This window comes from Elgaria multicarinata, chromosome 1, assembly GCF_023053635.1.
Source record: "Elgaria multicarinata webbii isolate HBS135686 ecotype San Diego chromosome 1, rElgMul1.1.pri, whole genome shotgun sequence".
Taxonomy (NCBI): domain Eukaryota; kingdom Metazoa; phylum Chordata; class Lepidosauria; order Squamata; family Anguidae; genus Elgaria; species Elgaria multicarinata.
Genome location: NC_086171.1, coordinates 175,610,127 through 175,622,112, shown reverse-complemented (window position 1 = coordinate 175,622,112; position 11,986 = coordinate 175,610,127). Strand labels below are relative to the sequence as shown.

General features: G+C 40.1%; 1 protein-coding gene across 4 annotated transcripts in view; it reads right to left on the bottom strand.

Annotated features, from left to right (window-relative positions):
• HIPK1 (homeodomain interacting protein kinase 1) overlaps positions 1-11,986 on the bottom strand; it is a 44,958-nt gene that overhangs the window by 6,370 nt on the left and 26,602 nt on the right. For 3 of the 4 annotated variants that reach the window (XM_063143437.1, XM_063143425.1, XM_063143448.1), the window contains 5 exons: positions 8,102-8,244; positions 6,904-7,086; positions 6,233-6,448; positions 2,201-2,433; positions 69-205 (listed from right to left, as the gene is read on the bottom strand). In XM_063143437.1, the coding sequence (XP_062999507.1) occupies positions 69-205; positions 2,201-2,433; positions 6,233-6,448; positions 6,904-7,086; positions 8,102-8,244 (912 nt within the window). The remainder of the gene's footprint in view (positions 1-68; positions 206-2,200; positions 2,434-6,232; positions 6,449-6,903; positions 7,087-8,101; positions 8,245-11,986) is intronic. The other variant, XM_063143431.1, reaches the window with a different exon arrangement.

Genomic DNA, 11,986 nt, shown 5'->3' with positions numbered 1-11,986 from the left:
CAACTTCTGGCCACTGCTAATGCCCCAACACCACAGCAGGATCCAGCAGATAGAAGAGCCCTGCTTACCTGGCTAAGGTTGAGCGGCTGTACACCATTTGTCACCACCCGGTGTTGCCGGTATCCTGTTGGCGTGATACAGCACCCTGATGTTTGCCCACTTACAGATGCCACAGGCTTGGCCTTGCTCAGACTACTCAGGACACCTGCAATGATAACCACGGAGTTTAGTCCACAAGATATCCTATTTTTTAAAACCTAGAAAACTAGATTCTCTGCATGGGATCCAAAGATCTACTATAAGCCAAGGAGCTCAGATATGCCCAGTAGAATATTTGAATCCTGACCCCACAACAGTAGACCAATGTCATGTCACAATTACTTTTGAAAGTAGCCCTTAGGTTCAAAACTGGTTTGCTGTGTGGTATTTGGGGGTGGGTGGGGGGAGATTGTGGAATGTCAAGTTCAGAAACCCACTGGGTGCACTGATTAATTGCACAGTACTGTAAATTCCAAGACCTTAATCTAAATGTATTTCATTTATTTCAGATTATATACATAATCTGAAATATATTCTGGTTGTGCTTTTTATATTGTATTGTGTATTTGTGCTTTTAACCTGTTGACTGTTTTACTATGATTTTAATTTTTGTGAACCACCCAGAGAGCTTCGGCTATTGGGCGGTATAGAAATGTAATAAATAAATACATCCCACTTTTTCTCCTACTTTTGATCCCTCTCTTAGGTTTTCTATTAAATTATTTTAGCTAAAAGTAGCAGTATTTTCTTTGACCACGTTTATTTGGGTTGAGCATATAAGCCACAGTATTATGGTACTTCCCATCCTTTCTAGACAGATGATCTCAGAAGGTGGTACTTGGGGACTTCTGTTCCATCACATGGCCATTGGCCTGCATCATGTCACAAGTTCCATCCTGTCCCGTACGCTTTTCAAATCTACATGAAGCCACCAAGGGAAGTCACTTGGAGGTTTGGGCTAAAGTGTCATCAGCACAGAGAAAACACTCAGCTCTATGTCTCATTTCCATCTAATGATCCTAGAGAGGCTGTTGGACTCTTGAACCAGTGGCTGGAAGCAGTGTTTCTGGATGGGGGCGGGTAAACAAACTGAGACTTAATCCAGACAAGATGGAAATACTGTGGGTAGGGAAATCAACTAATCTGGACAGAATAATACATATGGTGTTAGACTGGGGTTGTGCTCCCCATAATGGACCAAGTGTGCAGTTTAGGAATCCTCATGGACTCGGTGCTAACAGGTAACAATGTTGGCCAGGAAAACTTTTTACCAGCTTAGAGTGGTACAACCGTGACCCTATCTGGAGAGGGCTGATTTTGCCTCAGTTATTCATGCTCTGGTGACATCCAGGCTGGACTATTGAAATATGCTTTACAAGGAGCTGTCTGTAAAGTGCAACTGCTGCAGAATACAGTTGCCTGGGTATTGATGGGGGCTGGGAAAAGATAACGTTATATTGGAAAATACTGGAGGGAAGGGGGAACTTGTATACACCTTTGCCCTTCCTAGTAACCTTTGTTTTACTGTACCGTATTTCTTCGATTGTAAGACGCCATCGATTGTAAGACGCACACTAATTTCAGTACCACCAACAGAAAAAAAAACCCCTAAGACACGCCTGCGATTCTAAGACACACCCCATTTTTAGAGATGTTTATATGGGGGGAAAAGTGCGTCTTAGAATCAAAGAAATAGGGTATTTAAAATATAATGTAAGATGCCACGAGAACTGTCAGCTAGACACAGTATAAATAAGTAAATATGATTAAACCGAGAGAGCATGCACATACACAACAATATGAAGAAAACATTTGGTTCACAAACACCCTTGTTTATACTTTTTAAAAATATTATTTTGAAGGGCTAACATTTTAATTTGTGGGTTTTGTGCTTTTATTTTTGTTCTCGCTCCAAAATAAAGAAATTTTAAAGAAACTCAAATCCCCAAAGAGCTTACTCTTCGGTGAATACCCATCATTTACAAAACCCTGAAACTAACAGCTCTGTCTGTTCTTCCTATGTCTACATTTAGGAGAATGGTTATGAAAGCTGTGGAAACAAATATTCACAGATGATACAGATACACTTTTGAGCAAAAACAGACAGAAATTAACAAAAAAATCTACTTCATGATGGAGGATGTAGGCAGATCAACGTTACCTGAGGCCTGGGTAGCGACAATACAGTCACTGAGCTGTGTTTTCAGAGGCACAATAATGGTACGGGAGCTGGAGCTTTCAGCTGCCCCTCTGCTTGGCTCCAGTGCGCCCCCAGAGCTCCTGAGCGTGGAAAGCGCATTCGATGCATAGGGACTGTTCAGTGAGGAGTCTGAATCAGGGGAGTCATTAACAGTAACATAGCTGATGACATTCGATCTCTGCTTCATGCCCAAGCTAAGAGAAAAATAATAATTCATTTTATTACAACAGCATTTAACCAAAGGCATGTCCAAAACATTCAGAGACACAAATGAGTTAGATAAAGAAAAATAATGCTATTTACTTAGCGTTACTATGAATGCAAGTTCCACTCAATTTTAAGGACTAAATTATTTATTTGTATCTCATCCTTCCTCCCAGAGTTCAGGTGGTGCACATGACGACTATCCCATTTCATTCTCACTACTTTCCTATCATTAGGTTTGGCTGAGTGCATCAGTCTGGCCAAAAGTGAGTTTCACAGCTGAGCTGAGATACAAACCCATGACTTCCAGTCCAATTTTATCAGTTTATCCACTGCACCACACTTACTCTTCACATTTTCTGAAGTATTGGCCTCAGCTCCCCTTTGGCCAGGGAAACCATGGCATTCAACTCAATGGGGACAAAATCTAACAAGTCCTGGGCCTCTTTCAGTGAGTCACTGTTCAGATAACTGCACCTTTAGAAGAAATTTCTCGAAGCCCTCTAATTTCTCTATTGAGAAAACTTTACGTTTAATTCTGTGCTTCACTCAACTTTTTATATCTTTTATGGCCAGAAAGAACTGTGATAACATACCTGCAAAATGATAGGACGTCACAAATTTGCATTTCTTTAAGCACTATGTTAAGTATTGTTTTGAATATCCTCTGGAGTACACTAGCTTAGGTTACTGCAGGATTCGTACTTTTTATTAAATTGTTTTTTTATATCCACTGAATTTCTGTTGACTCTTGTAATGTAGGCAATAAACCCACAGGGCATGATCCATATCATCATCATCAACTTTATTACGGTCACCGACCAGACTTTACACATACAAAAGAGTAGGGCGAAGTTACATACAAATTTGAGAGAAGTATGCAGCAGAATCAATTCTGGAGAGACCTAATTCTCATAGCATTCAAAAAGAATTTTGCAAAAGCCTCGATTGTGTCTCTGTCCTCTGTGGCCCTGAAGCAACGAAGAAGTGCATTAATTTCTAATCTTGTGTCACGCAACAATTTCTCTCTAATCTCTATATAAAAAGAGCAATAGAGTAGAACGTGGATAACCAATTCAGTATCATTGCTTCCACATGGGCATAAGCGATCAGGAAAACTGATTTTTTGAAACCTCCCCTGTAACAGAGCAGATGGCAGGACATTAAATCTTGCCAGAGTTAATGCACACCAATAGTTAGGGATGTTAAGTATTGAAAAATATTTCACTTCTGCCATTCCGTAACTCAGGTTAATGCCTAAGAACAGAGGAGAGCAAGTTCTATCCGCTGCAGATCTTAAAAGTTGTAGGTCACAGTCTCTTACCCTTTGAGACAAAAGGGTTTTGGCCTGTTTTGCTTCCATAATTTATAGAGACTCGGGGCATAAGCCCAGAGAGTTGATCTTATTCCAGAGTAGTTTCATCCACTCAGTGAAGTATCAGTCATTACGTATCTTGTGGCGGTAGCCTGAAGAATCAGGGCCATACAAACAAATCCAGAATTTTAGTGCACTCAACCAAGCTCTCAAGGTGATAGACTGTAAACCAGTCTCCAACAAGAGAGCAGGTGTTGCTACACACTTTGGGAGACCAAGGATAGAACGTACAAATTCTGCTTGTACAGATTCAATTGAAGGGTTAACCGCTTTGATCCAGATTGTAATTCCATAAGTCAATTGCATAAGGGGTTTGGCCTTAAAAACTTTAAGTGCAGCTGGTACAAATTGACCCCTCTGGTATAGTAGAACCTTGTAATTGCAGCAGCCATATTATTGGCTGTTGTTTTAGCCCTATCTCTCTGCAAGGATCAATTAAGTGTTTTATGGAAGTATATACCCAAATATTTATAGCCAGAGACTTGTTTTATATGGTTACCATTCATAGACCACCTATAGGTCCACTTGCGTCTTGAGAAGATCAGCACTTTAGATTTATCAAAATTAATTGTTAATTGGTTGATTTCACAGTAGCTGGTAAACACTGCCAACAGACGCAAGAGGGCAACCCTGTTTTGTGAGAGTAGTGCAGTATCGTCTGCATAAAGTAAAATGGGAATCCTTGAATTAGCCAATTTTGGAGGGTGAGAATCAAAAATATTCAAAACAGTTGGTAAATCGCTCCAAAAATATTGAATAAAAATGGGGCTAAAACACAACCTTGTCTTACACCTCTAGTTGACACTATTGGCTTAGACAAACTGCCAGAGGACCCACATCTAATTTGAATTTTAGTTTGGTGATAAAGATTTTGAATTAAATATAGGAGTCTTTTGTCAATACCCGACACTTTCAATTTGACCCATAACTTATTCCTTGAGATTGAGTCAAAAGCAGATTTCAGATCTATGAATGCAGAAAATAGTTGGCCCCCTTTTGGTTTTGAATACTTTTCAGCCAGGTGTGCCAAAACAAAACAGTGACCTAAGTTGAGCACCCTGGGCTAAATCTAATTTGTTCATCTCCTATCACTTTGGAATTTTCCATCCTTTCCAAGAGAACACTTACAAAGCAGTTTAGTGTAAATCTTCCCAATCAGAGATAGAAGACTAATGGGGCAGTAATTATTGGGGTCCTGCCTCTCACCCTTATATATAGGAACTAAAATTGCCTTGCGCCAAATATGTGGTAGACGGCCTGTCCTGTAACACAATGTAAAGAAAGGGGCTAAAAGAGAGGCCCACCAACTCACATTGCATTTTAATACAATTGATGGAATACTGTCAGGTGCAGGGGCTTTATTACTTTTGAGCTGGCTAATGAGATCCATAATCAATTTTGGATGGACATGAGGCCACTCTGGTAGATGGTCTGTCATTTTGATAGGGACTACATTTACACAATTAGGGTCACAGAAGTTTTCAGCAAAGTGGCTCTCCCGCACCGTAATCGAAATACAACTGTCAGGAGCCTTATCTGATAAAGCTTTAGATACCATTTTCCCAAAGCACCTTGTGTCCTTATTCAAAGTAGCCTGATACAATAGACTCCACCTCTCTCTTGTATCAGCTTGTTTTTTAACCTGTTGTTTTATAAAGCTTTTTAAAGCTGAAAGTAATTTGCAGGGAGTATGTTAGTCGTGCTACTTCTGCAGTTATTATAGATATTTTGTATTTGTTTCTTAAGGGACATACATTCATGATTTAACCAACCATAGCTATGTCTGCATTTTTGGGCTTGTGGATTGGACTTTTCTAATGTTACACATAGGATATCTAACAGTTTTCCATAGTTAGCAATCACCTCATCAATATTCCTGGCAGATGTTATATTTAGGTAGTAGGCTTTCCCAATATCAGAGAGGATAAAATCATTAATCTTATCCTCAGATTGATTGTTCCATCGTACCTTTTTATTAGTTGTTAATGGGGGTGTGACCAGTGATAGTTGGTGATCCGTATCTTTCAGATGTAACAGAGAAGTGTTGTGGATTGGGCCAGGGCCAATATTTCTTGCATAAAGCCCAACATTTCTAACTAACTTAGCACAGACTGCTTAACAATTCTTATGTGCACAGGAAGCTGCCTTATACAGAGTCAGACCATTGATTTATCTAGCTAAGTATTGTCAAAAAAGACTGGCAGATGCTCTCCAGGGTTTCAGGCAGGGTTTTTTCCCAGCCTTACCTGCAGATGCCAGGGATTGAACCTGGGATCTTCTGGTTGCAAAGCATGTGCTCTATTACTAAGCTACGAACCCCAACTCTTTCCTGATTCCTGACTCTTTCTTTTGTATTGGAATTTCTAAAGAACTGTATTAGTGAAGCTCCCCTGAGGAGGAGCATAAAACTCTACCTTCCAGGCTTGTATTTGTTGTCCTCCTCTTCATCAGTGTCACTGCGGATGGTGATTACACTGACTGGGGGGCTGGGAGTGTCTGGAATAACAATAGGTTGATGCTGCTCTTGCCCCGGAAGGAGAGCATTGGAGGAAGAAGATGTGGCACGCAGAGGGCTGCTCCCAATTAGAGAGTAGACTTGTGATGGAATGGCCTCCAATGTTGATGCGTGCCTACAGGAAGATACAACGAAAGTTACTATGAACAAATCCATCTACCAAAAGCATAACAAAGCTTAAGTTCTGAGGGGACTTGAACTCACTGGACTTTTCAAGCTTAAAGGATGACACACAAATCAGTGCATAGTATAAAAATTAAGTTGTAGAAAGTCTACAGGTTTTTCATACTCTGCATGCCTCAGTAATTAAGCAGATTGTATTATCTGATACTACAGAAGCACCAGTAGGCACAAAAGTAAGGCTACTGTGTGAGACAGTTCTCAATTCAGCAGTACTACCCAGGACAGCCTGAGGATTAAGCCTGGGTTTTTTTTAGGTGTAGCTTTCCTACCATACTAGGCAATACCTAGAATACTTGTACATATCCAAGTAACAAGGGACTATTTGAAAAATGTTATCTATGTACTTCTATCTAGAAATGTATCTCAGAGTCAGCTAGGAGTCCTTACTTTGTGGCACTATGGGATGGCTGTTTGTTCTTCTTTGCTGGCACGGCATTATTTTGCTGCTGCCTCACGACATGTGCCACTCCAACATTCAAAGGCTGGGTTGTAGCCAGAGTCACATGGTTGGTCAGCAATGATGGCTGCTGCATGATCGTGCTGTACTGATTTCCATGTGAATGGGCATTTCTAAAGGAAACAGGAAGACAATGTGGAAATGCTAATTACTCTTTAGGCACTATATATAAAAAGACATCAATTTCTAGAGGAAGGTGTCCAGTTGATGTTCCTCCACCATTGGGAGATACTCGTCAGTGCGGGGGTGGGTGGGTTTGATTATCAGTGACTCCCCCTTCCCCTGCAGCCCCCGTCCCCAATCTGGTGGGTACCCCAACCCACCAGAACAGTGTGGGAAGTGGCAGGGGTGGCTACAGAAGGAAGGTGCAATTACTTAAAATCTCCACCCTCCATTCCAACTTCTGCCAGCAGAGGGACACCAACTGGATACCAACCAAAGTAGTCTCTTCTCTAATGTTTGTCTTTGTTTCACCAATCTATCTGAAAAGCCCAGCATCACAGGCTTCCCAAAAGCATGTAATTTGAAAGCATACTTATTCCTAGTACGTTTTCAATAAAATATAAAATTGTTACAAGCTTTATAAACAGAAGCCACAAAAACGAAACAGCCCAAAGTGGTAAGCCTTGCTTTGCTTCCAAAAGATACCTGGACTGGACTAACTCTGAAAACCCTTTATCCACTAGAGATGTCAACATCATGGAATCTCACTATTTATTTATTTATTTATTACATTTCTATACTGCCCAATAGCCGGAGCTAAAACCTTCACTTCTACTCCATCTGACAGTGAATTATATCATTCAGTTCTTTGTGTGAAAAGATTAATTGGGTGTTTTAATTAGCATTTAAATCACTATCTTTTTCAATATCCTAACCTGATACCTCAAATACTTGTACTTCCAGAATATAATGTATCCTAATCTGTCATTTCACAGTGGGCATGTGTTTTATTTAGGAGACACAGAAAGCTGATTTTGTTTTTGGCTCACCAAATCTCCCTGAATCTTCCTAAATTTCATGTTCAAAAATATATAGTCTGAAAAGTCTGCACCCTTCCCATTCTGTATTGTGTGTGTGTGTATTGATTTACATACCAACTGGGTTTCTACTTTGTTATTAACTCACCTCCAGTCAGCTAACTGCTGGTTGCTACCAATTGTCTCTGGAATCACAGCTGTAGGCTGCACAGAATTGTGTAATGCAACCCCCGGAATTTGTTGCCAGGTAGAAGGCAACAGGATCTGCTGGGTCCCTCCAGGCCAGGCCTGCTGCAAAACAGCAAACAGAAAAACAAAAGATTTACTAAGATTAGCTTTTTAAGAGCTGTGCTGAATTTGTTCAAAGTAAATTAGTAGACTGTTAACTTGCAGAGATAAAGCACTGCACTTTTGCAAATATGTTTTTACAATGGGAAGTGAACAAGGACTGCAAAGAAAAAGCAGTCCTTGCCACTCTGCTTGTCCTGTGGAGGAGTTTGATGATCGTATTTGTACTGCAGAAAATGTATCTGAACACACCTCTTTGAAGCACCTAATTGGATGCTTAGTACCAGAGGTGATATATTTGGCATGGCTTTGAAGGAAGTGGTTAATATGCTATGGGACAGACCACACTGGGGGGATTTCAGGACACTAAGAGGGGAAACATGACTTTAGGATATGTTTGAGAGGTATTAGATTCTTCCTCAAATGCTAGTGTGTAATTAGTACTTGAAATGAAACTAATGTTTGCATACAAGCATTATCAGTGTGAAATGAGCCCTTTTGGAGGGGGTCTGAATTTTTCCCTACCCCCACCCCCAATAATCTCACCTATCAATTTAGTACATTGATCCACATATTTTTGCACACAGCAGTAGGCTGAATGCACAACACACACAAAGGTTCTCTGCATGCTAAATTCTAGAAAAATGAGGGAGTGTCAAGGGAGGCAGAAAGTAATATGTTTAAAAAGCGGGTCTAAGTTCAAAATATTTGGGAAACAAACTGTTTTATTGATCAGGCACTGTAAAAATAAAATGTTGTAGGTATTCCAAAGGGTGACAACAATTTAAGCCCGTATTACTGTAATTCCTCTACCTGGGCAATGAGGAAGAGCTGGGAAACTTTCCTTACCTCCTCCCTATATAATGATTGCCATAGGTAACTTGTATTATTATTATTATTATTATTATTATTATTATTATTATTATTATTATTATGTAAAGTTAGGTATGCCTAAGCCGGTTGAATCTGTTGGGTTTAGGCACATTTAATTCTGCACATGATCAGGCTATTAGTGTTACAAACAAACAATTGCCATTATTTAGCCATCTAAAGTCTTAAATATCTTCTTTCACTAGCATAAAGACACTAGTTTATGAATGACAACTAACTACCCAGCCAACTACCTCCCATTGACCAGGATCCACACATTTTAACTGGGCTTCGTAGCCAAACATTGTTTCAAGTAGCCAGAGGATAAGCTAACTACTCTCTGCTCTCTAGCGACAAATTCAGCCTATCTTTTTTGTATTCACTGCAAGGTGAAGGGTGCGTGGTTTGTTTGTTTTTACAATGGTGGAAGTGTGGACAGAACATGCATTTTCTAGAACCCTCCCCCTTCCAACTCATGACACACAAACTGAACCCCAACAGAAGACTGTTGCCATTTAGAAAAAGGCACTCTCTGCGTCCCTGCATGCTCACAGCTTTGTTAAAATTCATTACTCTTATGGTGGCACATACAACTTCCTGCTGGTCAACAGTATTAATTTAATGACGATGACTGTATTTGTGGGTCCTGTCACTGATAAAACACAACTGTTTTGTATTGTACTTGTCCCACTTACATTCAAACCCACTCAGGAACAGTAGTTCCCCTACACACAAAAATATTTGCGGAATACAAGTTCTGCAGAAGAATATTTCCAAAGGACAAAACATATAGTCATACTCCATATGATCCAAATTGCAAAACTATGGACACGTATCATTTTAAATGACATATTTCTGCAAGTAACAGATCCACTTATTACAAACACTGGTTCCACACAAGAAGCCTTCAAGCAGAGAACTGCTAACCCCTCTGCCAACACAAGCAGAATTATTTTTTTAAAAAAGAGAATTATGTTAAAAGTCACACCATGCCTCTTTCCAAAAGCCAACACCTGCACAAGACAAAGCAGAGAGTTTAATACAGTGCGAGATCTACTGTCCCACCAGGAGGCAGAAATCGGGCCTTCCAAGCGACGAACTGTTTTGACAGAGGGACAAAAATATGCAAAGCTCAGCAAATGGCTAATGCAAACTTAGATGAAGCGGCAAAAGGGAGAAGTGTTGAAAGCACTAAAGGTGAGCGCTTCAGGCAGAAGGCTATTAGAAGCCAAAATTCACAGAGAGAAAAGTAGGATCCAGGTAGGCAGATGGATTTAGTCAGGGAGATGTGTATTCTGCCATCGCACCACAAAAGCACAGAGATTAGTAGAGGGTGCAAAATTCAGCATTCCAAGAATCTCAGCTTTGGATTTGGTTGTTTTTTAAAAGCAAGTTTCTAATCCTTAAGACTGCAAAGACATTGAAAACGCTCAGGCAACGCCTGGGGAAATCTAAGAAAAGAGAGAGGGCCCAAGCAGAAAAGAAGTTCATGTGGTCAGTGCCTTGCAGAGCTCTTCTCCCTTTCCCATAAGCAGAGAGAACTATGCAAATGCAGCATATATATGCAATGTGCTTAATTTGCATAATTTAGACATGTTTCATAATTCAGCTTTCCTTGGCAATGAATTTTGATTAAGTCTCCTAGCAGTAAGTCCAAAGAGGGACTGATCAGATTAGCCTGCTGTCTGAAAAAACCCAAATAATCTTCTGATAGCAACTAGTCACAGAAGATTTAGGTTCTGCTACATGCATTCCACATGTTTCAGCAATTGAAGTATAACTGGAGTTTAATGAGGAGAGGCAGACAGGAGACCTAAGAAATCTTTAGTGGTCTTTTTTCAGCACATGGAACTATAATCTTTAAGAACCTATCCTGCCTGCTGCATTGCACTTTCTGGTGCACAAGTGGCAATGCTATAAGGAGCAGATACTCATCTTGACTTTTTTTCTGATAACAGCCAACAATGCCCCATTTCTCTCCATTGAAGAGATAGATGCTTGTGAATTATCTGTTTAAAGCCACATAAGACAATGATGCATGTAACAAATGGAAGTGTGCTTTGCAAGACACGTGAGGACACCACAGTTTCAAGTGCACTGCAATGTTTCCATAAGCTTCACTGATCTGATTCTGGGGTTTCTAATTGACTGTTTTGTGGCATGAATCCAATAACAGACAAATCCAGAATAAGAAAGGAAATTTTGAAAATGTATACTGCCGCTTCCTTTAATATCTCTAGTGAGTTTAAAAACAAACTGTCCTGAGAAGCAGTTTAGAAGGTAAGAGCTCACCTTTAATCTCAACCAAGAAATGCAAAAGGAACTAAAAGCATTGGTGGGAAGCAACATCTCTCTGAGGATGATGCACACTGCCAACGATTAGTCAGAGGTAATGAAAGGCCAGGGAGAATTGGGGTCATCATTGTTGAATGGTGGTTAAGAAATCTTGATTGTTAAAGCCATAAATTAATCAAGCATTTGCCAATACTACAGGCTTTCAGTGCCTGAGACATTTCTACATGCGAAGAAGCTATATAAAAAAAGCTAAATTTGTCAAATTATGACTACCCAGATACCTGTGGCAGAGTCAGTCTAAGAGCCATCCCCTTTGTTTTCAATCAATAAAACATTAAAAAGATAGGAGAGTAAAGAAACGAAGAAATACAATTACAACTCTTCTCAGACTAGGAGAAGAGCTTGATCAGTATACTAGGCTAGTAAAGAACAACAGTCAATGGATCTGGATTCTTTACAGAGCAACACTAAACATCAGAGTCAGACAGTGCTTCAGCAATGTTGGGGAGGAAAAACAACGAGACATTAAGATGTAGCAAGAACACAGCCACAAGATGGCACATGCTTCCATGCCCTCTGC